The sequence below is a fragment of the Panthera leo genome, chromosome B4, assembly GCF_018350215.1.
Source record: "Panthera leo isolate Ple1 chromosome B4, P.leo_Ple1_pat1.1, whole genome shotgun sequence".
In the NCBI taxonomy this organism is placed as follows: domain Eukaryota; kingdom Metazoa; phylum Chordata; class Mammalia; order Carnivora; family Felidae; genus Panthera; species Panthera leo.
The window spans coordinates 126,811,950-126,839,812 of record NC_056685.1 but is presented as its reverse complement, the minus strand read 5'-3'; the positions used below and the strand labels follow the sequence as shown (position 1 = coordinate 126,839,812).

General features: G+C 49.4%; 2 protein-coding genes and 1 long non-coding RNA gene across 9 annotated transcripts in view; 1 reads left to right on the top strand and 2 right to left on the bottom strand.

Moving 5' to 3' along the window:
• SYN3 (synapsin III) overlaps positions 1-27,863 on the top strand; it is a 461,325-nt gene that overhangs the window by 430,459 nt on the left and 3,003 nt on the right. For 6 of the 7 annotated variants that reach the window (XR_006205084.1, XM_042947629.1, XM_042947630.1 and 3 more), the window contains exons 8-13: positions 6,777-6,919; positions 11,616-11,690; positions 16,020-16,122; positions 20,471-20,605; positions 21,445-21,532; positions 27,352-27,643. Coding sequence is in view for 6 of the 7 variants with exons in the window: in XM_042947629.1 (XP_042803563.1) it covers positions 6,777-6,919; positions 11,616-11,690; positions 16,020-16,122; positions 20,471-20,605; positions 21,445-21,532; positions 27,352-27,643 (836 nt within the window). In the remaining variant the exon portion in view is untranslated. Of the gene's footprint in view, positions 1-6,776; positions 6,920-11,615; positions 11,691-16,019; positions 16,123-20,470; positions 20,606-21,444; positions 21,533-22,730; positions 22,850-27,351; positions 27,644-27,863 lie in introns of those variants that run through there. The other variant, XM_042947633.1, reaches the window with a different exon arrangement.
• LOC122225057 lies at positions 18,239-20,080 on the bottom strand. The gene is made up of 3 exons (XR_006205095.1): positions 19,816-20,080; positions 19,333-19,573; positions 18,239-18,618 (listed from the first exon to the last, which is right to left on the bottom strand). It is a non-coding gene; the product is annotated as an uncharacterized LOC122225057 (long non-coding RNA).
• FBXO7 (F-box protein 7) overlaps positions 22,365-27,863 on the bottom strand; it is a 36,618-nt gene continuing 31,119 nt past the window's right edge. Inside the window, exons 11-12 of the transcript XR_006205085.1 lie at positions 23,809-23,913; positions 22,365-22,606 (exon numbers count right to left, since the gene is read on the bottom strand). The gene's annotated coding sequence lies outside the window, so the exon portion shown is untranslated. The remainder of the gene's footprint in view (positions 22,607-23,808; positions 23,914-27,863) is intronic.

The following is a 27,863-nucleotide window of genomic DNA, read 5'->3' as shown; positions in this document are numbered from 1 at the left end:
ATAGATCCATGGTATTCTCTTATTGTCTGTATGTCCTATAAACTGGTGGTTGAATATAGAGACTTGATCTGATTCAGGGTCTGGGTTTTGACAAGAATATAGCTGGTAGTGGGTGTATCTCTTCCCTATCTGTAGACACAGTCATGTCTGTCTTTTGAGATTTAAGACTGATCTGTGAGTTCAGGTATTGTCTGCCTGATCCACACATTAGGAAGTTCCCCATCAGCCTTTCCCAAAGGTCTTGCCTTGATCAATGTTGCCTAGATCCATTATTGCATTAGGGAGATCATTGCAGAAGGATGATGTCCTAGTTCTGCATTAATTAGCTAGAATTGATCTGAAAAAGACTTTTCTTCATCAATTTGGGTGATTATACATGAGATAGATCTTGTAGCTGGATGAATAATTATGTAAATAACTATATAAAAAAGTATTTATTGATGGTTCAATGTCAACAAAGAATCACAATGATTATTTAATTAAAGAGAATGATCTTTTATTGAGTACCTACTAGGTGCCAGACACTATGCTTCGTAGGTCCTTTGACATTCATACTTTCATTGAAAAATCATAATCCGAGGCACCTGGGCAACTCAGTCAGTTAAGCATCCAACCTCAGCTCAGTTCATGATCTCACGGTTCATCAGTTCGAGCCCCGCGTCAGGTTCTGTGCTGACAGCTCAGAACCTGGAGCCTGCTTTGGATTCTGTGTCTCCCCCTCTCTCTGTCCCTCCCTGCTTGCATTCTGTGTCTCTCTGTCAAAAAATAAATAAGCATTTAAATAATTATTTTTAAAAAATAATAATAAATCATAATAATCCTGCAAGGTAGTTGTTATCACATTTAACAGATAAGGAAACAAAAGCTCAGAGAAGTGACTTAAATAAGATCAAACAGCTGGATCTAGGTGTGGGAAGGGTGCACCAAAAGCATGAATGGAGCTGAGAAGGATAGTTAGCAGGTTCAATGACAGAGTAAATATTAGAAGATGACGGGATCGATGAACACATGAGAGCCTTACATTTACAGCGGGAAATATAAAGTCCTGCTCTGGGACTAAATCCACTCGAGTACACGCTCAGAGATGTGAATGATCAAGATCTTGTGTTTTAAAATGACCTCAAGACATTAGCTTAGAACAAGCCCCATATGGATCTTAGAAAAACTAATGTTGTATGAAGGTACGTTAATAGGAGCAAGTAATGAATAGGCTCAAAGCTCCATTTGGATAAAAATCATAAATCTCTTGGGGCGCCTGGGTGGCACAGTCGGTTAAGCGTCCGACTTCAGCCAGGTCACGATCTCGCGGTCTGTGAGTTCGAGCCCCGCGTCAGGCTCTGGGCTGACGGCTCGGAGCCTGGAGCCTGTTTCCGATTCTGTGTCTCCCTCTCTCTCTGCCCCTCCCCCGTTCATGCTCTGTCTCTCTCTGTCCCAAAAAATAAATAAAAAAAAAAAATCATAAATCTCTTTTTCCCTATTGTACCCTAGCCTCCAGCATAGTATCTGGAAAAACAGTCAGTAATGATCTGGATATAATGGGCACTCCACACATATCTGTAAACACTTAGATGTAAACACTTAGATTCAATCATTAACCGAATCTATCGGGGGCTTGTTGTTCCCTAAGTGCTGTTATAGGTGCTTGAAATCCAGCAGTGCTCTTGCAAGGCTTACATCCTAGTAGAACAGTAGGGAAGAGAGACAACAAACAAATAAATAGATAATGGTGTGAAGTGTGGTGGAAGCACCATGGACAAAAATTAAGCGGGCTATGATGGATGACAAGTACTGGGTGGGAGGAGTCACCCCACATCTGGTGGTCAGGGAAGATAGCTCTGCACAGGTAATGTGCAGCAGAGACCTGAATGTGAGGGTGTGAGCCATGCAAGCAAGGCACGGCAGATGCAAAGGCACTGAGGCAGGAGTGTGCCAGATCTATTCCACACAGAGGGAGGTACAGTCTTAACCAGTCTCGGCTGGTGATTCCGGGCACCACGTAGTTTAAGACATTGTCAAATGAGAGCATTTCAAGGTAGTAAAAGGCTCTGGAACCTGCTCACATGAAGGTGAGTTAAAGAAGAGTGACTTCGGCATACCTGACTGGCTCTCCTCAAGTGCATGAAGAGCAGACACAAGGCTGAGGGCTGAGAATTACCCTGTGTAATCAATAACTGGGACCATTCATTCACTCTGGCTGTAATATACCGTAGAACAAGTTCCCCCTTGCTCAGTAATGAGCTCCCTGTTATTGGAGGTGTTCAAGCAAATGCAGACAATCTACCAAAGATGGAGAAAATGACTGGCCCATCTTAGGCTGGAATAGGAGACCTCTGAGGTTAAGCCCATCAAGGAGATTCAGAACTGTACCCTGACCCCCTCTCTCCAGTTTCCCTCCCTTTCCACCCTCTCTGTTTCCATGCTCCCACTTTGCTCACCCTCAGGATGAAACAAATGCATACACACAAACACACAACAGCAGGTAGAGCAGTGTAGGGGAGAGAGAGCAAAGACCAGGAAGGCAGAGAAAAAGGGAAAGAAGAGAAAGGACAGGGAAGGGAGAGGAGGGGAGTGGGAGGTGGGGACGTGGGTGTGAGGCTTCAGAGTCAGGGAGTCCATGGTGACCCCACTGCAGGTTCCCAGAGCAGCAAATGGGTAATCTTGAATCACAACTCATTTAGGACTTCCTGTTTTCAGCTTGTCTCTGTGAATATTTGGAGGGGTTTCCAGCTAGTAAATAAAGCGGAGTGCCAAGACTCCCTCCCCAGGCCAACAACCATTTCACCATCCCTGTGGCTGCCCGTCCTCAATTCCCTCTGACTCCGCCTAGCCTCTTGCCTGAGGACCATGCCAGAGTCCCCTCCAGCACCCACCCACCCGGCTCCAGGCCCCCTGCCCACTTCTCCTGAGGTTCTGACTCAGTCAGGTTCTCATGACAGAAGGACAAACCTCGGAGAGTGCAGGATCCAGGCCGAGCATTTACAGAAAAATTCACCTTGAAAAAGACACGTGTTCCTGAGACACATTTTCTTGGCCTTTTCCCAAGCTCCCACATCCTTCCTTCCATTCTCCTGCCCCCTCCCAAGTTACAAGTGGATCTTTATCCAGCCTTCTTAAATGTGATCCCGCAAACATGTTTGGCACATCTGTAACGTGCCAGGCACCTGTGTTATGACTGGGAGGGAGACACGTCGTCTGTCCTTCAGAAGCCGACAGTGTGATGGGAGGCAGACATGGGTGGAGCCAGGGGTAGAGCTGAGCTTTTTTGGGGCCCAGACATCACACAATTCGGAGGCCCTCTGTTAGGAAAAGACCGTAAAATGGCAAGGCACATCAGGTCGGGGCTTGTCCTTGGGTGTTAGAAGAGCCCATATACAAGAAACCTGAGTTACATCCTCACTCCTGGAGAGGGGAGGATGGGCATCCCCCACCCCGAAACACTCAAAAAGGAGCACAGGAGGAGGTTGGGCTGACCATTAATTAGCTAATTAATTAATTAATTAAACCCTTATGTCTGCACTGTCTCTCTTTGTGCTCTTTTGTCTATCCTGTGAATAAATGAATGCATGCTTGAAGCATTCAGCAAATATGTACTTATATTATGTACTGTAATAATTGGGACAAAGTTCAGCTGTGTAACAAAGACCTAAGGTGGCTTCAGTAATCCAGGACTTTCTCACACAGTGGTGTGGGCAAGAGCAGCCCAGGGTTCCTGTGGAGCTTCCCTGGTTTTAAGGACCCAGGCTCCTTCCATCTTGTTGATCATGCGCTCCTGAGCTGTTGCTTTTCAGCCACAAGGTCATAGATGGTCCACACTCCAGCCAGCAGGAAGAGGAAAAGCCCTGCCCTTCCCTTTAATGATAGGCCTGGAAGTTCGGACCCCACTTCTGCTCACAGAAGCAGAAAACATGATCACATGGGCACACACAGGCGCCAGGGAGATGGGGAAGTGTGATATTTATTCTGTGAGAGGTCATATGCCCCCAGGTTGGGTGCTTCATGACTGTAGAAAAGAAGGGACATTGTGGACAGCTAGAAGTCTACAAGACACTCTGCAGTGTATGCTGTGCTGTCTAGGAAACCGAGGAGCAGAAGAAGTTCTGGTTCTTTCCAGAGCCACCCATTGATAGAACTGAATTAAACAAGCTGTCTCCCACCCATTGTTTTATGTTGGTAACTTTAATTCTTTCTACCGGATCACAAATGTTGGCTGAAGAGGAAACACTCTGATCCTTAAAGGGGAAGTTGGAGGAAGAGGAGGCAATAAAGTGAAGTTGGTGGGAAAAAAGAGAACCAGAAGAGAGTAGTGGGGTAGAAACCGAGTTTCAAAAAGCTCAGCATTTTCGGATGTCATGGAATGCCCAACGGAATGCCAGTCAAAAGAACGCTATTGTATTTGCCAGTGAGGAGGTGACAGGTGACCTTTGCCAAATCAGTTTCAGTGGAATGGTAGGGAATGAAATCTGAAGACGGTGGGTTTAGGGGTGAGTGGGAAATGTGGAGGGACACACCGAGGACAGTGAGGCCCCAGGGTATTGAAAAGCAGGAACAATTCGAAGAGAATCTATGATTCCCATGATCATGTCGACCCTAAGGATAAAGCATCATCAGAGAGCCAAAGATAAAGAAGATAAGGCAGGAATGTAGTGTGACTGCCTCAGCAAACACCAACATAGCAGCGACTTAAACAAGATTAAAGTCTACTTTTTCATGTAAGAGTCTGAGCATGCTCAGTCAAGGGCAGATTTGGGGACTCCATGGTGTTGGGAATCCAGGTTCCATCCACCTTATTACTCAGCCATCTTCAACATGCAGCTTCCATCCTGGGGTCTGAGATGCCAGGTAGAAGAAGGAAAAGAGAAAGGGGAGATTCCCTTTGTCATAAAGGCAGCACTCAGAGGTTGCTCACAGCAACTACCACTCACGTGTTCATTGACCAGACTCTGAGACTTGGCCATATCTACCTGTGAGGGAGACTGGAACAAAGCTGTCTTTAGCTGAGAGACTAGATACCCAGATGAGCTTAAGGGTCCTCCTGCTGCAGGAGGAGGGGCCAGTGAGCAGTCAGTCTAGGAAGACCTAGAACAAAGGACAGGTTCAGCTAGGGTTGGGAGGCGGCACACAGCCACCTGGAGGAAGAAGCAGAAAGCTGGTGAGCTTGGAAAGGAATAGAAAATAGGGAACTCTTGCTTGGCCACTTTTATCTTCTCTGCAAAGTGGGACTCAGAGTCATGGCTGCGAGGCTGGGACTCTCCGAGAGCCAAAAAAAGGGAAGGTGCACCAAGCCTCACTCCCCGTCATTATTTCCCATCTGTGGGGGTGCAACAGCAGGTATGCACCTGTAGATACCCTGAAGATGGTTTGAAGAACAGTTGTGCTCTTGGAGTCCCGAGCTTCCTTCCCAGCTCTGTGCTTAGCTGCCATATAGCCTTAGACAAGGCAAGAGATATGTTTCTGTATCTGTTAAATGACCATACTAACGCCCATGCTGCCCACCTCGCAACCCTATTCTGTGTCCCAGGAGAGAACTGTGAAGCTTTTTTGTAAGTTGTGGGCTGTAGGTGGACATTGTCCTGGAGGGATGGAGTTGTCAGGGCACTGGTTGAGCCTTGAGGAGAGACCGTAGGGACAGAACAGCCCCCCACAACCTTCCCGGCACTTGGCCAACCCCCACCAGGGAATTTGGGCTCCCCCTGCCTCTGGCCCAACATCAGAACCCTCTGCTGTCCAGGCGGAAGTGACACGGGAGGGGGCGGCCCTCCCAGCTGTTCATAGTCAGTTGCAGTCAGCCTCTGTTCTGTCTTGAGAGCACAAAGAGCCTTGGCTTGGTCCCCTGCATTTGGCCTTGGAAGTTCTCCTGGGATCTCTCCTTGACCCCAGGGCCCAAATTCGTGTTCCTGGCCTCAGCTAAGTAAACAGTGCGAGTTTCTCTCCCAGGCCTTAGGCCAAGCACAACTAACCTTGTCCAGTGTATACACACGCATGCACACATGCACACACACTGCTTGCACACACGAGCACCACATACAACACACATCTTACACATGCAAACACACCAAATACACCACAAACACTGCACCTGTGTGCCACACACATGTCCCCCACACACTACATGCATGTCTCCCACAAACTACACATACATACAACCCACATGCACACACCCAGCACATACACACCATGTGCACATATACATACAGTCCCTTTTTCCTAACTGGTCTCTATCCCATATCACATTCAACCCTCCATTCAACCCACTATATAACTACTTGAGGGATTTTTCTAAAATACAGTGAGGCTACTTTCTTGTTTCAACTCCTCCAATTCTTCCAGTGGTTTTCCAGACCCTTCAGCCTCTTACCAAAGTGGCTGAAGTCCCCCAAGGCCTGCTTCCTGACAACCCACTTCAGCCATCCCTCACCATCCTGCCCTGTCGGCCAGTCTGAACCACTTGCCCATTCCTGCTCCCCAGTGGCTCCTCTGCCTCTGCTTTGCCCGCCCTCTCTATCCTCCAGAGAAATGCCCCTCCTGAAACATGTATTTATTCTTTCAAACTCTGTTCAGAGCTCACCTGTTCTATAAAGATTCTCCTGACCAGCCAGATGGAATGTTCCCTTCCTCCTCTACATTCTAGTGGAATGACTAGTTTCCCATGTCTGTCTCTTCTGCTAGGCAGGTGACTTTCTCAGTGTCACTATATACGGAACCCTGGGTCTTGGCGTTGGGTAGGTGCTCCATGAACGTTGGGCAGGTGGCACTCACCCCCTCATCTTCCCACACAGATCAAAGTAGAAAACCAGCATGACTACCAGGACATCACCAGCATGGTGGCAATGGCCAAAACCTATGCCACCACTGAGGCCTTCATTGACTCGAAGTACGACATCCGCATCCAGAAAATTGGATCCAACTACAAGGCTTACATGTGAGTCCCTGGGTGGGGGCTAGGGGGCTGGGAGGAAGGGTGGGAGGAGAGTGTAGGAGGAACAGTGATTAGAGATACATGTTCAGGCCAGTCTCCTCCACCCCAGGGCAGAGACCCTTCAGCACATCGTTATTCTCCCTTCATGTCTCCTTACTGCCTTCCTCTCTGGTCAGTACAGCTAAGCATCCCAGGGTAGACATCTGTCTACCCAAAAAGAGCTGTTTCTCCCAGTGCAAGTCAGACATTTGGCATGTTTGAGGGAACTTTGAGTATGTATGGGATGTAAGCCATAGGAGACCAAGCTGAAAGAGAAACCTGGGGACAAATCAAGGAGGGTCTTGAATGCCGTGCTGAGGGCTTGGGGCTTTTGTTCTATTCTCTTCTGAGCAGAGAAGTGGCATCATCTGACCTGTATTTATAAAAAGATGGTTCTGGAGCCATGGGCCACAAAGGGGTTCTCTGGAACTAATAAGACTAATTAGGAGATTACACCAGATCTCTCCAGCTGCAGGCAACAATAACCACATCTGACTAACCTGAGGGAGTTTTTCAAAGGAATTTTATTAGAAAACCATGAATGATCAGAAACTCTAAAAACAAAACCACGAAACTATCAATTTCAGAAAGGTAAGGATCCAGGGCAGCTCCAGGAATCTGGGTGGCCAGAAGCAACAGACAATCTTCATGGCACCCCCACTGGGACATGAATCTACCCGAATCATTTTCAGTGCTTAACTCAAGGTTGTGATTCCATGGAAACAGTGCTGATTAATCCAACTTAGGTCACATGCTTACTGATTAGAGAAAGGCAGAAAACCAGTATGGAGAGTCCCACCAAGATGAATGCCATTTGGGTGGGGTCATTCCCCCAGGGGAAACTGAGGTGCCATGACAAAGGAAGGAGGAATGGATGCCAGAAAATCCAGCACACGTTCACCCCAGGGGTAGTTCTGGCAAAGGATGACTCACACTGGAGCTGCTGCGGTCATGAGTCCTTGAATAGGTGGGAGGTCTTACCTGCTCCAAGGCCTCTCTGGGTCTCACTTTGGAATGTGGTTGTTGGTTCTGCTTAAAATGACAAGACCCCAGAGAGCCAACCAGTGCCGGGTTGCCAAGCATTAATGGAGCGCTGACTGTGTGCATGGCTCCATATGTGAGGACGACAATGGCTAGCCATGGACAGTTGGAAATCTCTCTGTATGCTGCTATACAGTGGAGCTTGTGCTCTAGGCCAGGGTCAGCAAACCACAGCCCACAGGCGAAATCCAGCTGCCACCTGTTTCTGTAAATAAAGTTTTATTGACCACAGCCAGACACATCCATTTATGTATTACCAAGGGTTGCTCTGGCACTACCTGGGTTGCCTAGACTAGGGGTCAGCAAACTTTCTGTGTGAAGGGGCCGGATGTTAATTTTAGGTTTTGTGGGCTGCACGAGATGCTGGCAGTTGACCTGGTAAAGAAAGATTCCCAGAGAAGGGATGGAGCCCGTTCTCCAGGAATTCTTTTGCTCTTTCTTCCACCCATGAGCCAGGCCAGACCCATCACTGCTCTCAGATCCCTCAGGGTGATAAGATCGGCTCTTCCCTGCCCCCTCTGAGTTGGGGAACGTTCCAGTGCAGCAGTCCAGGGCATTCCTGAGGCCTGCAACCAATCCGTCATGATATCACTTCCCTCCTCTCCTCATTGTTCGCATTTCCACTTGACATTGACGACACCTTGTCCCAGTTTCTCTTCTTGAAGATTAGCTCATTGCCGCATTCTTTATGCTGAGCCTTTCTGCCCTGGCAGCTCCAATTTGTCATTAGTTATGGCTTTTCCTGGACCCTGGGTTGGCCCCGGTCCGAGGGAGGGGGTTCATGTCAGACCTCAGCATACAGCATCCTCTCCGCCCCCAACCTCCTTTCTGGCCCACTTCCTGCCCTGCACACAGGCCTTTGCCTTGTTGCTACTGGGCTGTCATTGTTTCCAAGGCCTCTCAGCAGACAGAGCTAGGAAATATACATGTGTCCCTTAACCCCTGTATGCTCACATATCTGTAATTATTTCTATATATAACCAGCTCTATCTAAAGCTAGAGAGAGTTCATGTCGATGTGTCTGACTCTCATCTAGTACCACATGAATCATCTCAGCCTTCCCAGATTGCTTATCTAGAACTTCCCACCCAAACAGGGACCTGGCTCCTACCATCTGCCATCTATTTACTTATTTGTTTGATCCCAATACAATTGCAGAACCATTAACTTGGAGCCCCGTGGGAAAGAGCTTCATCCAGTGCAGTACAGTGTTCATGTATGGCTCCTTTTATATCTAGTCATACAACCTCCACTCACAACCAAGGTTACTTGGGGCCGCACCTTACCACCCACCCCCACTCTCTTCAGCAAGGGAGTCAACATCATACATTTGGAATATAGGTAGATTCTCCTGTCGAAGTCCTACATTCCAGCAGGTGCATCACATCTGGACCAACTGACTCTTTTCCCCTAGCCTGTGATGGGTTCCACCATGGAGAGTCATGGTGCAGAGCACGGAGTTTCTCATATATGGTTTGGTGGCTTCTGTCACTAAGTGGGAATGATAATAATAGTAAGTCTTCCTCATGAGGTTTTGTAAGCCTGAAATAAGTTAGTGCTTATAGAGACCTTAGACCCATGTCTCAGACATAGAAAGCACTCACTGAATAGCAACTCTCCCTATCATTATTTTCTTGGAAGGAGAGCAATCTGGCTTGTGTTTCTGCTCCTTCTGGCATTGCAGTGCCTTCTTCTTGTGTCTCTGCTTACTGAAAAACTATAGTAGCACCCACTGTACTAAGATATTTATGGGAATATTTCCTTTAGCCCACACAATATATCGGGATGGAGATCACTCTCATTTAAAGACTCAGAGATATGCATGGTTATGCAGCTAGAAAATGCTGGAACCAAGATTCAAACTTGCATCTCTCTGACCCACATCAGTTCTTACCTTCTCTTACCACCATACAGATCCCACTATACTAACCCTACCATCCTCCAAGGCACATTCCGTGGTTACCTTCTGGGGTCACATTGAGTGAGTCTGGTTTCTCCTTTGCTTACCCAGGGCTCCCCGCTCACTCCTCAGGTATGCTGCTAACCTTACCACCCCTCCACTCTGGTTTCAAACTAGTCCACCCTTCCAGGTAGAGACCGGCCTTAGGATGGGGTCATCTCTGCACACTGAGCCTAGTCCAGTATCCAGGACATAGGGTGGCCCAATGAGTGTTTGCCAAATTGAATTGAATCAAGATGGGCTGAACTGAACTGGCATAAAGGTTATCGATGTCACTGCACCCCTTAGCAATTCTAGCTTCTGTTGGCCATTATAAATTCTCAGCATCTGTTGTCTTCAGATGCATTTTATTTTCTTTTAGAAGGGTATATTTGTGTAGCAATTCCTCCTCCCAGTTCACCCTTTCACTTTAACCACATGCCTTCCCTTGGCCACAAAACAGAAAACTTCACCTCTGCTACCTTGCTTGCACCCATTTAGGCTTTACTGAGTCCAGATCAGCCCCTGGATATCATTTGTCTCGATTCTTCCCCAATATACACAGTTCCTCACCCAGCAGTTAGTTACTGGGTACCTACTACATGCCGGGTCCCGCTGGACACTGGGGGGAAAGGGGATGAGTCAAATATGTCCCTGCCTCAGGGAAGACTGGACATGAAAGCAGTCATTCCAAGTGAGATAAGCATTACTAAACTTTGGTATAGGCATGTCTACTCTTGTCAGGGAGGTGGATAGTTGGGAAGCCACATACCACGAAACGTGAAGGATGAGTAGGTTTTAGGGAGGCAAAAATGGAGACAAAGACTGGATCAGGCAAAGGGAAGAATATGAGTAAAAGCCTTGACAGGAGAAATCTGTGGCATTGGAGCACTGCAAGGGTGGTCAGCTGTTGCTAGAGCAGAAAAGGCAAACGAGGGGCGCTTGGGTGGCTCAGTTGTTTGGGCATCCAACTCTTGATTTTGGCTCGGGTCATGATCTCATGGTTCCTGGGTTTGAGCCCCATGTCTCATCAGGCTCCACACTGCCAGCACAGAGCCTGCTTGGGATTCTCTCTCTCCCTCTCTGTCTCTTCCCTTCTCCAACTCACACACACATATGCACATTATCTCTCTCTTTCTTTGTCAAAATAAATAAATAAAGTTAAAAGGAGAAGAAGAAGAAGAAGAAGAAGAAGAAGAAGAAGAAGAAGAAGAAGAAAAGGCAAACAAATAGAGAGGGTGTTGAGGCCAGGAGGCCTTCCTGCCCTTCACTATGAAAAAGTGATCACTTCTCTCCATGGATCATTTCTACTACATTTTGGAGCCCTCAAGAAATTCCAGGATCACTAATGGCTCTACTACCCTAGTTCTCCTTTACAAAACCAAGAGGCCAAGTTTTGGGAGATTTCATTTGATGGTGTAGGCATTTTTGAAACTTAACTCTTAGATATCAGAGGTGGCTTAGAAGAAGACAAATAAAGTCCAACAAGTAAAGAAAACAACAGCATAAAGGAAAATTTTAAAAAGGCAAATAAAGCTGGGGACAAGATGTGTACCTAATAATACATGCCATCATGTGAGCCACATATATGAATCGGTGCCTCCTAACAGCCAAAACAAAGATGGAAAGCAGAGCAGTGACAGGTGTCCTAATGCCCTCAGTGTTATTTTTCTGCTACAGGAGAACCTCCATCTCTGGAAACTGGAAGGCCAACACAGGTTCTGCCATGCTGGAGCAGGTGGCCATGACAGAGAGGTAAGAGAGGAAGGAGGTGTAATGGGGCGATGCACCAGCCACAGCAGGAGGTGGGTGAGGGATACAACAGGAAGTCTGTAAGGAATGCCACCTCATCCTCTGGCCAGTGCCTTGCCATGCACAGAGCACTTTCCTGGGCACAACAGCTCTTTATTGCACAACAAGCTGCAGGGTAGATGTTTTATAATCCCACTTTACAGATGGGAGAAGACAGTTCAGAGAGGGAAAGTGACTTGTCCAGGGTCACAGAACTCATCAATGACAGAGCTGAGATGTCTTAACCCCAAGTCCAAGGGTCTTTCCAGCCCTGCCCAGCTACTGCAGAGATGGCAGAGAGTCCTCACCAGTCCCCTCTGTGATCTCACAGGTACATGAAAGCATCCTTATTAGGGCACCAGAACTACTGGAATGTCCACTCTTCTCTCTGACTTATCTCCATCTCAGTGTCAGGAGGGAGAGGGTATTTCCAGTGAATCATGAATGTGGTATGTGCACTCTGGCTGAAGGTCCCTCAGGTCTTTCTGCCTGTAGACACTGCTGGGAGCTCCCTTCAGCTGAGCAAGGGCCAGTCACCTACGACCAGGGCCAGCAGCACACACACATGTTCTTTCCTGCAAGCCAGCTGACCTGCGTGTAGGCATGCAATGAGAGTGGATAGAATGTGGGCTTTGGGGTCAGAAAGATCCATTGAATGAACACTTATTGAGTGCCTACTGCATGCCATGTTGTGCCAAGCACTGAGGAGGCCAAGATGAAAAGATCCAGCCCTTCCCTTTAGAGACTGTGTGACCTTGGCAAGTGTCAGAACACAAACATCATTTGTCAGAGACAAAGGGGGATTTGTTGACTTGTGGCAATGAAAATTCCAGAGGTGCAGCACTAGGTAAGACTTTAAAGCTCATTCTACACACCTCAGTTCAGCTTTGTTCTATGTTGGCTTCATTCTGGACAGTACACTCATTTGGTGGCCCATAGTGGCTCCAGGCTCCCATCCTGAATGTCAAGTCCCACAGGACAAAACTCCTCTTTCTCAGACATTTCAACCGAAAACTGAAATTGAGCCTTATTCACTGATTGGCCTGCCTTGAGTCACATGACCATCCCTGAACCAGTCCCTATGGCCCAGAAAACAACACCGCTGTGATTCAATAGGCCTCTGTCTCCTCTCTGCCCCCTGGAGATTAGGGTGGGATCAGGTGGCTATAGCAGGAATGACTGGGGGAGACAGGAAGGGGTAGGATGCCAAGGAACATCAGGAAGGATAGGAGGGAAAATGAATGTTATGCAGACTAAAACAACAGTCCCGGCTCCCCAATCAAGGTAGAGACAGAGTGTGGTATGTCGGGGTGGAAGCGAGCTTTAGGTGCTTGCAGAGGGAGCACAGAGAAGGGGCACCCAATGCAAGAAGGGGTGAGATCAGGGAAGGCTTCCTGAAAGAGGTGGAACCACAATCCCCTGTAAAGAATGAGTAGGAATTGGGAGGCTTTCCTTCACTTCTCTGTCAGTTATCCATTGAGCACCAGCTGGGAGCGTTATTGAGCTAGGCCCTGGGAAAATGGTGGCAGACAGATGGACATGGTCCCTGCCCTCGTGGAACTTATGGCTCTGGAGCTCTAAGAAGAAGCAGGATGTGAACAAAAGTGAGTGGTCCTGTCCCTGCCAACTTATGTTCCCTAGGGTAAGTTAACTAACCTCTGTGAACTTCTGCAACTGTTCAGTGGAGGTAATAAGCCAGAGTGCTGAATGGGAGGGGGTTGTTCTGTACCTAACACAGAAGTGGCCCATGGCAGCCCCAGGTGGCGGTTGCGGCCTTCAATCTTGGAACCCACCTGTGCCAACTAGTCTCAGGGAAGGGAAGAGTGTGCTCATTACCTTGCACAACTGAATCATCTGGTCTGAGGCAATCATTTCCTTCCCCCAATGAGCATTCATGGGACATCATGGTCCTTTTCTCCGTGGCCTTTCCAGATCGTGAGCCCAGCCTTTCGCCATGCCTCATGAGCTGCTCACAAATCACTCCAGAAGGCCACCATATCCCTAACTGCACAGTTCCAAGCCACTTGAGCTATTCCTTCAAGAGCCTACAATAGGCATGAGTCCACTTAGGCCTGAATTCACTTTACCTTCTGTAAAGCCATGGGCAGTACTCCCAGAACCTGGGACAGAACTCCCCAATCCCACCTCCACAGGGGAAAATCTCTGGGGGCCCATAAATTTCCCTTGGCCCTCTTTCCACCTGGCCTGTTTGCCAGGTAGCCTGACTCCTTGGCAAAACCAATAATATGGCTTGGTTGGTGCTAGTCCCACCTGGCTGGAGGGGACTATGGACCCATGTTCTCCAGGCTCTCCCACACTGCTCCACCCTTGAAGTCCCTTCCTTGGACCTGGGAAGGCGGGGAGTGGGGAGAGCTGTGCCCCATGGGATGCAGCCAGTAGCTATTCCAGAAATTCATCATTTGAAAACAGCCTCTAGAAACCAGTTTTCTACAGACTGGTCTTGGTCCAGACTTCCATCTTCCTTTGAGAAGACACCTGATTTAGGAGTGTGTCTTAGGGCACAGGTCTTCCTAAACTGGAGTTAGCCATTGGTGCCAGATACAGGAACCCTGGTCAGAGAGCCCGGGGAGCTCTTAGAGCTCTGAGGACCAAAGGTTATCCTCAAATTGGGGCTGCACATGAGAATCACAGGAGAAATTTTAAAAACGTATAGAGATTATGCTAACGTAGGGCAGGGCCCCCAAATCTGAATGTTTACTCTGTGTTTGTGTGCTCAACTCTCCTGGCGACTCTGATGCACAACTAGAATCATACCTAGACCTTCCCATTTTTCAGATAGGGAAACTGAGGTTTCAAGAGGAAGAGGCTGACCCAAAACTATTGAGGAAATTAATAGCAAGACCCCAGGTCACTGGTATCCCATGCTGAGGGAGAACAGGCTGCAATGTGTCCCAAGGGAGAGGAAGGGTGGCTTGCTTGGACTGTGAAATCAGACAGACTCTAGGTTTGGAAGCCAGTACAGTGGCTGATTAACCTCTCTGAGCCTCAGTTTCCTTATCAGTAAGAATGGGCTAAAGCTTCCTGACAGAGTTGTGGTTGGGGTTAGAGAGAGAAAGAAGGGTCAACCCCCGCAGAAGGCCTGTAGGGGCTCAATAGCCATGAGTTTCCATCCTTCCTTTTCTTTCTGTGATCTCACATGCTCCTTGCTACAGCTGGATGCAAAAACTGAGAGCTAGGAGCCGGGAGATCTGTGTAATCCTGGCTCTATTACTGTCTTGCTGTGTGGCCTGGCCAAGCCACTCTCCCTCTCTGGGCCTCCATGGGCATTGGCGGTTAAGATGAGAGAGTTGGTTCTAAGAGCGCTTCAGCCATGATCTCTCCTCATCCAGGCCTTTTGGCTCAGAGACACAAATAGATCTCAGAGCAGGAGTGCCCCGTGTGACCCTGGAGGGTGAGGAGAGAAGCAAGAACATTGACACAAAGTCCCCTGTGACTCCCAAATCCAGCCACCACAAGGGAAGCCAAGTGCAAGCCCGGGGAAGACTTCTCCAGATACAACCATCCCCTTGTTGCAGGGTCAAAGTCCAGCGTTGAGATCTTTCCCCTGCAAAGCAAACTGGCCTTGCAGCCATCAAGTGGCTGGAAAGGGAACAAAAGCACTGGGTCCGGAGGGCCAGGCCCCAGCCGCGAGAGCAGCCTGCCAGGCTCCCCTGTCTGCCCGCCCCAGGATCTGGGGAGAATGCACCCTTTGTCCCCCCTAGGCTCTCATCTAGCATGGTCGCCGGGGCTTGGAGGGCGGCCTGGGAGGGATTGCTGAGCCCTTCAAGCAGCGTTCCCAAGGGAAAAGGGCTGCAGGAGTAGATGGCTCCGGATGGAGACCGGGTAAGCTCTCCACTATAAGGGAGCCAGCAAGGTCCTGGGGTGGGGGCGAGGGGCAGGTCTCTGAGATCTCCCTCACCCCTCATTCCTTCTTACCCTCATTCTTCCTCTCTCTTGCTTCCTGTCTCCCTTTGTATTCTCTCTCCCTTTCTCTGTCCCTTTCTCTATCCATCTATGTCTCTGCTTTTTTTGTATACCCATTCTGTCTCTCCCACTGCCTCTCTGTCTCCCTCTGTGTCTCTGCCTTTGTCTCTCTTACTGCATCACTGTCTCTTGTTATTTCTGACCATCTCTCTCCATCTCTGAATGGATACATATGTGTCACTGTCTGTACTGGGACCTGTTGGTCCATGTGTCTCTCTGTGTCTCCCTATCTGTCCCTGCCTCTCTCTCTCTGCTCCCTCTTCCTGCCCTCTCCCCCCACACTCACTGTCTGTCTGTCCATCCCTGCAGGTACAGGCTGTGGGTGGACAGCTGCTCAGAAATGTTTGGCGGCCTGGACATCTGTGCTGTCAAGGCCGTCCACAGCAAGGACGGCAGAGATTACATCATTGAGGTGAGGGATGTCCTCCTGGCCTGGTCCAGCTCCTGGGCCAGAGTGCCAGAGGGAAGGAATCCAAGTGTGGTCTCCAGCATGGTTGGCTGTGTCCCAGCTCATGGCCTGGGCACATGTGGCTCCAGAGGCTTCTCCCCCACCAGCCTCACACCCCTCCCCATCTCCACCTGCAATAGCGTTTAGAGTCTCTGTGCTCTGGACATGAAGTTTGACAACCCATGGGCCTCATGGTAGGGAAAGAGCATTACCAAGAGTCAGCAAGACTGTGTCCCATTGGGTCTCTGAAACTCTCTATGTCCAAGCATATAAGAAGGACACACTCCCCTCATCACCATGCAGAGAGTCCATCGTCTGTTCGCTCAACAAACATGTCCTTAGGGGCTCCCCAGGGCTAGGCATGGGTCTGGTTCTGGGGACAGAGCTGTGAACCAGACCGACATGCGGTGTCCAGGCTGGTGGGGAAGAAGGATGAGACACAAGCAGTAGAGGACGTTGAAAGTTAGGAAAGGGAACTCAGGCCTGCGGGCCTGTGAGTGAAGGAAAGACGTAGGGAAATGTCATTGTCAGAGAGAGGCTGGAGACCGGCTGCGGGTTCCAGAATCTGTCCCACAACCCCTGCCGCCCTCCAGGACTGTCACCTACCCACATACCTCTGACCCCATACTCTCCTTCACCTCCGACTTCCTGTCCATGCCTCCCCCAATCCACAATCCCCTCTCTCATGCAGGATCCTCCCTGCCCCATCCCTCCGGGTCCCACAGCCTCCCCCTTCACCCCACCTCCCTCCCCTGTCATGCCTCCCCCCGACATAGCTGTGGCTCTCCACTGCTTTTCCCTGAAAATGCCCCTCTGGCCTCAGAGTTCTCCCTTCTCTCCCCAACTGCTCCCCAACATCTCCACATTCACACTCCCCACAGCCCCTTCCAAGGCTCCCTTTCCATGGCCTTCTCTTCAAACCACAGCAGATGGGCGGTGCTGACACAAGGCCAAGACACGTGAGGGAGAGCCCTGCGGCCACCCCCTCCCCGGGTTGTGGGCGGCTAATGGGAAGCACATGGCTGGGGTGACCACAGGAGCCAGCCAGTCCTCTGGGCCCACGTGCCTGCCACTCCCCCGGACCCGCAGCGCGGCAGGCCCAGGTGACCCCATGGGTGGGAGTCCCGCTGTTTACTGCCAGCCGTGCCAGGAGGGCATCCGCACCGTGCCCAAGGAGTGGCCACCCTTGGAGGTGAAGGGGAGGGAGTCCAGGATGGACTCAGTCCCTCCACCCTCCCCAGAGAGGCCAGGAAGCTCCCAGGATGAGTTGCGTCTATTTTTGCAGGTTCCATCCTGCTCCGGAAAACAGCTCTTCTCAAGTCCAGGAACTGCTTTCCCTCCATAGCTGAAACTCCTCCAGTAGCCCCTTCCCAGAGGAGGCCTTGGAGGAGTCAGGAGCAGTACTGGTGTGCAGACTTGCTTCTGAGCCAGGCTGCATCCCGGAGGAACGAGTGCCCCGCCTTCCTGAGGGTGCCCTGGGAGCTTTGGACCAAGGGTGGACGAAGCGCCCCCCCACCCCCAGCCTGAGAATTTGCATCTGTTGAGACCCTTCCTGTCCCTCCTGCCTCTGCATCAGCTCACAGGGACCACCAGCCATGAACTCAGCAGTGGCACTCAGTCATTCATCCATCCTCCGCTATGGAGCTTCTGTGCGGGGCACGAGACCCCAAGCCAGGTGATGGGGATAGAGCAGTGAACATGGTAGCAGGGACCCTTCCTCCTAGAGCTTCCATCCAGAGAGGCGACAGCAATCGTGGAGGAAGGACTCCTTGACTCCCCTCCCCTCCCTCCTGTGAGCGTAGCCCCTTTTCTCCCGCATTCTCTCTGCCCCGAGAGCTCTTGCCTATCTTGAGTTTCCTCAACTTTTGTTCTTAGGAAACAAAAGTCTGTACTCGTGGGCCCAGGCTCCCTGCCTCCAGACATTCAGAGGGTCAGGGATGAAAGCCCTCTTACATTTTTTTTTTTTTAAGCAAAATTAGTGGGTTTGGACTTTAAAAAACAAGAAAACAACTTCTCACAATGTTCCAGGAGGAAAAAAAAAAAAAAAAACATGACTTTTCAGATTGTTTTTTCTCTCAGAAACATTGCAGAGTTGTTTCCCTTGCTTTTGGGTTTACAGTGGGGTCAAGGGAGACGAGAAACTTTGCTACCACGGAGACAAAAGGTATTTTTCCCCAGTTGAGAAAAAAAAGGCAGAAGAGACCCAAAATACTGTTTGCTTCAGCCACCTCTGTGGTGAGAACGTGAAGTTTGTACTTCATGTTTTATGAAGATCCTCACAGTGAAACACTCGGGGGAAAGACCCTTGAACTTGTCCTCCATGGCCTGTCCAGGGAATGATATTGCTCGCTGGAAAAATGTTTCCCTGGGGAGACCAGAGTGTCCACTTCCTTTGGCTTTGTCCACCATGGGGATTCCAAAATGCTCTGACCTCAGGTTCCTTGTGGCGGCTGTTTTCCACTGCAGGGAATGTAGGAAACAGAAACCAGAACAGAAAAGGGTGGGTAGGGTCAGAGGGAGAAAGGACAGGCCTGTGTACATTTAGACAGACTCCACAGTTAGAACTCAGTTCAGCCCACATAGACCGAGAGGCTGTCTGTGTGCCGGGCACTGAGATCTGGGATGCCAAGAACTCAGGCCCCAACCCACAAGGAGCTCAATTTGAGGACAGTTTTCAGGACTGTGCTAGAATCAACATACGCATCCTTGAGTTTGCTTTTCAGCTTCCCAACCACAGTGGGTACTTTACACACAGAGCCCTAAACGTCCCAGCCGGAAGCATCTTCACAGACCCCTCAGTTTACAGTTGAGGAAAACATGGGCCCACCGAGGAAAAGTGACCTGCCTAAGATCACACAGCAAGTCGGTAGTAGAACATAGGCTCGGATTCCAGGTTCCCATCCTGATTTTCACCCCAGAGAGCTAATTCAGTGCTCAGTGACAAAGGGAAGGACTGTGGCTTGTTAGTCCTGTGTCCTTGAACTTAGTACTTCTTTGACCCTCAGTTTCCTCATCATGGTGATGCAGATACTAATAGTACTTACCTCCAAGAGCTACTCTGAGATTTGTATGAGATCCTCCACACCCGGTGCTTGGAACAGTGCCTGACACATAGTAAGTGCTTAATAAAACATAGTACTTATTAGTATACTTATCGTGATGAGCAGGACTTACTGCAAGGATCTTTCATCCCTCCACCGTAGTCGTTATTGAGGGCATATCTGTGGAACAGGACACAGGGCCCATCCCTGACCTCAGGGACTCACAGTCCAGTTGGAGAGACACAAGTAACCAGGAGATGTCAGCACTGTGGGTGAGCTCCCCACCGGGGCAGCCAAAGTGAGGACAGCGGGAGGACAGATGAGCAGCCGGTCAGAAGTTACTCAGAGAGAGGAAGGGCTTAGCTGGGTGTTCCCTGAAGAATGAGAAGGACTTAAGTAAAGAGTGAGAGGAGAGAATGGTATACACAAGGACCTGGTCAGAAGAGAGAACCTGGTGAGTCCAGAGCTTGGGAAGAGGGGAAACAATGCAGTGCATTTGGTGGGCTTGGGATGAGTGAACAGGCTAGATTCCTACAGTGGAGGAAGGGAGAGAGAGCCCACCTAGGCCTCACTCCCCTTCTAGACCTTCTACAGCTGCCCGTGCCCAAGGAATCACCTGGATGGTTGGCCTGTGTGACTTTGGCCAAGTCCCTTCCCATTGCTAGGCCTCAGTTTCCCCATCTGCAAAAAAAAGCAGGATGAGCAAATAGGATCTCTCAGGACCTCTCTCAATATAAGCACTTTGCTTCCTTTGAGAAGAAGGCCATTCCCTCCAGGCATATGTCCTCCCAGAGCCTCTGAAAACAGGCCTTTCCTCATTCCTCTTCTCTCTGAACCCTGGGTCAACTCCAGCCCATGTCATTTTTTGGTCATAATTGAGCCCCCACCTTCACTGCTTCCGGCCTTGTGAAAGCCTTGACCTTGGGCCAAAGTTCAGGAGGTCAGCCCCAAGCCTGGGCAGGAGCCAAGGTGGGAAAAGACGGGGCGGAGACTGGCTCCCCAAAGAAAAGAGCAGAAAAGGTCAGCAAAGCCTTCCTGGCCCTTGGTCACATTTCTGTAGCCCAACAAATGTAGGCTGAATTGAACTGGATCCAGAGAGTTGATTTAGACTGAACTGCAGGGATCTGGGTGTCTCCACAGGAATCATTCCCAGCTGGAGGCACTGGGCTGGGTGTTTGCATGGACAACATCACCATCTAGTGGTCACTTCTGTCCTGAGCCGTGCCAGCCCTTCTGGGATGCACTGCCCCAAGCCTCCTTTCTCTCTGCAGGTGATGGACAGCTCAATGCCCTTGATTGGAGAGCACGTGGAAGAGGACAAACAGCTGATGGCCGACCTCGTGGTCTCCAAAATGAGCCAACTCCTGATACCAGGGGGCACAGTGCCCTCGCCCCTGAGGCCTTGGGTGAGGTTTCCGGGAGCGCAGGAGACATCATGGCCATGAGAAATGCTGGGCTGTCTGGGAATGGGGAGCCCCTGGATCCAAAGGAGATCCCCTAGAATGGAAGCACTCTGGGGAGAAAGGAATGGGGTGTGGATGGAGGCTGGGCTTGGACAGCTTGCACCCTGTCCCGGACAGGGGAGTTTGGGGGGGCTCCGAGGAGACCTTCCCCCATCCACCATCAGAGGGAGGAAAGCCTTGTCACAACCGCACTGGTGGGCAGAGATTATGAACATAAGAAGCCAGTTGTCCCTTCTGTGCCCTCATTCCTGGGCCTGCGCAGGGAGCAGCGGGCGCGTGTGGGTGTGTGCGTGCACGCACGGGTGTGTATACACACGTGCCCTTTGTGTGTTCCCAGGGCCCCGGTCAATAGAGACTATTGTGTCTTCTGTTTCTCCTTGCCCCAACCTCGACAAGCTCCCTCGATCATTCTCCAAAGAATTTGCTAGCTCTCAGCTTTGTGGAAAAGCAAATCTCAAAACCTGCTTTCCCCCACCCCCACCCCTCCCCCACAAAAACAAATCCATGATAATAGCTGTGGGAAGGATGGTTCTACCGGAGGGGGTTGCTGGCTGGGAAGGGGCATGGGGTAGCCGTCTCCACTGGAGGTTCTGTCCTGACTCGGGTGGTGGTTACACAGATGTATACACATGTAAAAATCCGCTATGCTGTGCACTTAAGAATTGTGCACTTTATGTAAGTTTTACTCCAATAATAAAAAGATCTTTGTAAATCCTGCCCTCCCACCCGGGAAGCAAATGGCTGCGGCAATCCCAACAGGCCTCTCTTCTCTCCTGCTCTAGGCTCCACAGATGAAACCAGCAAAATCGCCGGGGCCAGCCCAGCTGGGACCTCCACTTGGACAGCCCCAGCCACGCCCACCCACACAAGGTAAGCCCCATGACAAGTCAGCAAGAGAAATTATGTAGTGAGGATGTCCAAATGCACTGAGGGATCCAAGTGTGGTTTCCAGAAGGTACTCTGGGAAAATCCATCCTAACACTTTATCCACAGAGTATGTGTGCTCACTCTGTGCGCAGAATGAGTGAGAATGTGAGGTCTGTCACCCCAATAAGTCAGGAATGAAGAAGGGAAAGACAGGTGAAGTCACTGAGTGCTTCATAGGTGCCAGGCACTGTGCAAGGGACTTTCCCCTCTATTTTCCTTTTTTTTTCTTTTTTATCTCCCAATCACTCCCCAGTGAAAACCATCAGTATTTCCTTTTTGCAGAGGTGGACATTGAGGCTTTGCCCAAGGAAGCACGAGAAAATGCAGGTTTACAAATATGGCCTTTCAGATCTTTGAACAAGCATCTGTTTCTTTTTTATAAAAAAAAATGTTTTAATGTTTATTTTTTGAGAGAAAGAGAGAGACAGAGTGTGAGCAAGGGAGGGGCAGAGAGAGAGAGAGAGAGAGAGAGACAGAATCAGAAGCAGGCTCCAGGCGCTGAGCTGTCAGCACAGAGCCCAACGCAGGGCTTGAACCCACAAACCGTGAAATCATGGCCTGAGTCAAAGTTGGACGCTCAACTGACTGAACCACCCAGGCGCCCTGCAGGTTTCTGTTTCTTAGCCATCAGTGGTACCTGGTTGTAGATTTATGAGCAACCAGCCAGAGTGAGAAAGAAAAACGGAATATTATATATAACTGTTTATTGAAATTATTCTTCCTCAAAAAATATTCCAGCATTACTGTCTAAATGTTGCCATTTATTAGAGAATGGGTGAACTATTGATGAGTTTATGAGAGGAAGCCGTGGCAATAACTGTGTCACAAAATGTCGTGGGCGTTCTCACCTGCGGGGCCCGGAGAGAAGACCTGCCCACCGCCTCTCTTGCAGTCAGAACCTTCCAGACGCCAAACGCGTTCACTGCTGTAGCGCCAGCTTGGATCTCCGGGGCAGCTCTACAGCAAGAAGCCCGCCAGGCAGTTTCACGGCAATCTCTTTAAGAATCTGCTAGGAACCTACCAGAAGAAAAAGCTTTACTCTCACATTTTGTGGCCTTTCCAGTCACTGTTACTAAAGTAACATATTCATTGTTTCTTAGAAAAATCGGCCTTGGGCATTAAATGGCTTCCTCTTCCACAGGTCTTAAAGCACCCCATCCATCCTTCCTGTGTCTGCTTCTCTTCCCAGAAAAGCAGAAGGTATTTAAGAAAAGGGAAATTGTGTAACTTACATAACTGTGTAAATGGACATGGGGTTTCTTCTCTAGGCAGATAAATGTGTTTTTGTTTTTAATGTTTATTTATTTTTGAGACAGAGTGTGAGCAGGGGACAGGCAGAGAGAGACAGGCGGGGGTGGGGGGAGACACAGAATCAGAAGCAGGATTCAGGCTCGGAGCTGTCAGCACAGAGCCCGGCGCTGGGCTTGAACTCACAAACTGCGAGACCATGACCTGAGCCGAAGGCGGACACTTAACCGACTGAGCCTCCCAGGCGCCCCAACAAATGTGGTTTTGAATCCACCTCTACGTCTCAGTACCTTTGCGGTCTTAGGCAAGTTACATGCTTTCTCTGAGCCTTGGTTTCCCCAGTGATATAACAGCTCCCTCGTTTAGTTATGGGCAGCTGTCCAAGAGATAATGTAGGTGAAGCACTTAGCAAGGTGTCTGGCACAAGGGAATGCTTAGTAGGTGTTAGTTCTTACTACTAATAGTTTACTATTAATAACTATGTGACTTTTACTGTTAAAAACTTACTATCAAAAATGTGTCTTATTAACAATTAAAATATACATGCTGCTCTTAATGATCATTACCATTAACAATCCTTATAAGCAGCCCCAATGCCCTCCTGCCTGGCGATAATTCTATCATTATAAGTGTTCAAAAATGATTTATTCATCCCGCTGCCCGGCTCCTGGCTGTGCCTCTGCCCTGCCCTCTCCTTTCCCGCTCTGCCCCAGGACTTACTTTTTAAAACACATTTGAACAGAGCACTTTTAAAACAGAGAGCTACTGTATTCTGGTTTCCTCTCCGGCCCAGAGTACAGACATGCTTGATAAAGAGATATTATTTTAAGGGACATGAGGCTAAACACACTATTAGTGAGTTGAAAAACAATCCATTTAAAGCCAATTAAGATAATTAAAGCAAACGCTCATTGGATTAACACTCAGATTAAAAATAACAAGGCTAGTTAATTAACTTGTTTTGAACTCACCGTAAAAAGTGAACTTTTCTTTTAGTGAACCTCATAATTTTTTAGCACCAATCCTGTGCTTCGGCAAATACTTTCTCTGTATAAGTCAGTGGTTTTCTGTATGTGCTGAAATGAAAAATACAAAATTGTTTGCTTCACCAAGAAGCTGAAAGAAGTAAGTACAGTGTCTCTTGAGGAATCCCAGGTGGATAATAGGGACTCACCAAAGAGTTAATAAATGAATGAACGAGGATACAGATTTTCCAAGATATTACTGGCCCTGGGGTAGGAGAGAGGACAGGGAGAATTAAGTTAAAAGTAGAAAACAGATGTTTTCTTTGACCTGCAGTGGGGTTATTTTTATGTTTACTTATTTTTGAGAGAGAGAGAGAAGGAGGGAGGGGCAGAGAGAGAGAGAGAGGGAGACACAGAATCCGAAGCAGGTTCCAGGTTCTGAGCTGTCAGCACAGAGCCCGACGAGGGGCTTGAACCCACAAACCGTGAGATCATGACCTGAGCCGAAGTCGGACACTTCACCGACTGAACCACCCAGGCATCCCCCGGCCCAAATTTTTTTTTTAATGTTCATTTATTTTTGAGAGAGAGACAGAGGGTGAGTCGGGGAGGGGCAGTGGAGGGGGGTCGGTACACAGGATCTGAAGCAGGCCCCAGGCTGAGCTGTCGGCACAGAGCCTGATGCGGGGCTCAAACTTACAGACTGTGAGATCATGACCTGAGCCAAGGCCGGACACCCAACCGACTGAGCCACCCAGGCACTCCTAACCTGACACAGGTTTCAAACATAGAAGAGTAAGCCAGCATTTAGAAACCAGGAGGTTTTGCACAAATATTTCCATTCCCAGGTTCTCTAGATAGAGCAGAAGCTCTAGAAACAACGTGCCTGTGTCCCTCCTCAGCAGCTGCCTGCTGACTTGCAGTCACTGGGCTCCCGTGAACGACAGGACTCTGCCATTCGCCTCCGGCCCTGCTCCTCCCTGTTGTCTCTTTCACAGGGCTGTAGCATCAAGTGCAATTTTCTTCAGCTTGCGCCTCTTTAGAGTTCCCTGAACTGTGTTTTTATCTCAAGGAAAAAATGTTAAAGCCATATGGTTTTTTGGACACCTGCCTGCTTCATTTATTTATGTACCTGCCTGGCCCTATAGGTGTTTGAGGTCAATGGGTTCTCCAACCCACTGGGACATACAGCGACAAAAGCGGCGAACAGCAGATCAAGGCCACGTGCAATCAGTTGCTAAATCGATACTTCAGTTCAATCCGACGTAGAAAGTGCCGCATCAGCCTCGCAAGAATGTTCACATGGGGCCGGATGTTCGGCGGCTGGTCCGAGGGCCTCATTTTACAAGCCAGGGCCCAGGAACCAGAGAAAACTCAGTCAAGTTAACGCAAGACAGGAGTTAAGAACTGGGGCTCCGGGAGCCAGTATGGTGTAATGTGCCAGCTGCGATGATTGAGGGCAGAGGTCAGCGGAAGTCAAGTCCCCCCTCCTCCTGCACCTGGCTCAGAGATGTCCTCCCCTGGAGGAGAGCGCCTTTTTTCACTTGCACAAAGATGTGAGGACTCAGGGCCACCCTGCATAGCATGGTTTTGTGATTTTTGTTTGGGTTTTTTTTGTTTAAGGAAGAAAGAGAAAATGAAACAGAGCTTTTGAGTCAGAGAGATGCAGGTTTGAATCTTGGCTCGTCCCCTTACTGGAAGTGACACCTTGAGCAAGTCGCAGCGTATCTGGGACTCAAGTGGGGATGATGATAATGCCTAACCCACAGCACTACTGTGAGGAGGCCGAGCCCAAGGCCTCAGACTCAGGTGTGCTCAGTAAGACTTGTAGAAATCAGCATGAGCAAAGGGCCACAGACCCAGGCTCCAGCCCCTCTGAACTCCAGTCTCCTAACCTGTCCACAGTGATCTCAACAAGCACAGCAGGGAGAGCCACGGGGTACCCCGTTCTCCCAGGAGCAGGTCCCAGTCTGTTTTGGCAAAATGCAATTCACAGCAGCCCTGATGCTCAGGCTTCGCAGATGAGGAGAGAGCGCCTTGCTTGGAGCCTTGGAACCCTGCTCGAAGTCATTTCTGGGTGGCTAAAATGTCCCCAAGCCTGTGATGCCCCTTTGCTTGTAGGTGAAAGTCTCCATGCTCTGTGCGGTGAGAGGGAAAAGCCAAGACCCCTGTGAGCTCTTTGCAGCTACTTTTTTCTCGTTAGGAGACCTTGAGGAGGCTCAGTTTCCAGCTCTATGTGACAAGAAGGATGGTATCTTCCCTACCAGCCTCTCTCTAGATCAAATGACATATTGCCTTTGAAAGTTCTTAGAAAAGTTTAAAGAGCTATCAAAAGGGAAGGAGTAATCTATTGTCTCAAGAGTAATGCATCTTCAGTGTGGAAAACATCCGTGAGCGAAAGAAAGAGAATTAACCCCACCACTTTTGTAATCATTCAGCACTGACTCATTACTCAAAGCGTGGTGAGCAGAAGCATCACCTGGGAACTTGCTAGAAATGCATAATCCCAGACCCCACCTGGAGCAGTCTGCCTGGGTCGCCATAACAAAATGCCACAGAGTGGCTTCAACAAAAGACATTTATCTTCTCGCAGTTCTGGAGGCTAGAGGTCTAAGATCAAGGTGCCAGCAGGGTTGAAAGTTCTCTCCATAGCTTGCAGACAATGCTTTCTCACTGTCTTCTCATGGCCTTTCCTCTGTGTGGCCCCTGGGGTCTCTGTCTCTTCTAAGGACACAGGTCCTATTGGGTGAGGGCCCCACCCTTATGACCTCACTTAACAATAGTTCCCGTAGGGCCCTGTCTCCAAATACTGTCACGTTGAGGATGAGGACTTCAAAATATGAATGTGGGGGGGTTGGGGGATGTGGGGGTACACAATGCAGTCCACAACACTCTCCCGGACCTACCGTATCCTAATCTTTATTTTAACAAGATCCCCCCAGTGATTCATGTGCACGTTAAAGTTAGAGACACACGGTTTGAGTGGACAACTTTCCAGTCTTTTTTTTTTTTATTAATTTTTTAACGTTTTTATTCATTTTTGAGAGACAGAGTGCTAGCAGGAGAGGGGCAGAGAGAGAGGGAGACACAGAATCTGAAACAGGCTCCAGGCTCTGAGCTGACAACACAGAGCCCGATGCAGGGCTCGAACCCACGAATCGTGAGATCATGACCTGAGCCGAAGTCAGATACTTAACTAACTGAGCCACCCAGGCACCCCTCCAGTCTTTATTTTTTACATAGCTATATACGTATGTGCTAAAATGGAATAAAACCATATGTTGTTTTGTAAACTGCCTTTTCTGTTTAGCAGTATGTATTTAGCATATATTATCAACACTGTTCTATATCATTTAATATAGCCACAGGGTATTCCATTACATGGATGTATCTTAATGTTCCTGATCAGTTCTCCGATTGGGCACTTACACTGTTTTCAGCTTTTCGCTGTTATAAAAAAAACTGCAGTGAACATCCTCGAAGCAATATTTGTGCACAGCCATATTTATCTCAAGAAAAACTTGAACGTAATCATTTTTCTCCCTGTAGGGGGCCCTCGCCAAACTCAGTCTCCTCAGCCCCCGCGAACCGGGAGCCCCTCCCAACAGAGGCTCTCCCCGCAAGGCCAGCAGCCCCTCAGCTCCCCGTCGGGGTCTCCACAGCAGCAGAGATCGCCAGGCTCACCACAGCTGTCCCGGGCATCCAGCGGGAGTTCTCCAAACCAGGCCGCCAAGCCAGGCGCTCCCCTCGCCTCACAGCCCCGGCCCCCCGTTCAAGGCCGCAGTGCCTCCCAACAGGGGGAAGACTCCAAGAAGCCAGCACCACCCCACCCTCATCTCAAGTAGGTGCTCTGGGATCCGGCAGGGTAGAGGGTGGGGTAGGGGTGCGGGCAGAGCTTGGCTGACTCAGGGGCTCAGAGACCAAGGAAGACCCACTGAGGCCTCACCCAGACTGTCAGTGGGTCGGAGGATGGAACTTGGATGGCAGGCAGGGCCCAGGAGGTCAGAGTACAGCTTGGCTCCCACCACGACCCTCCAGATACATACTCATCAGTTATCTCT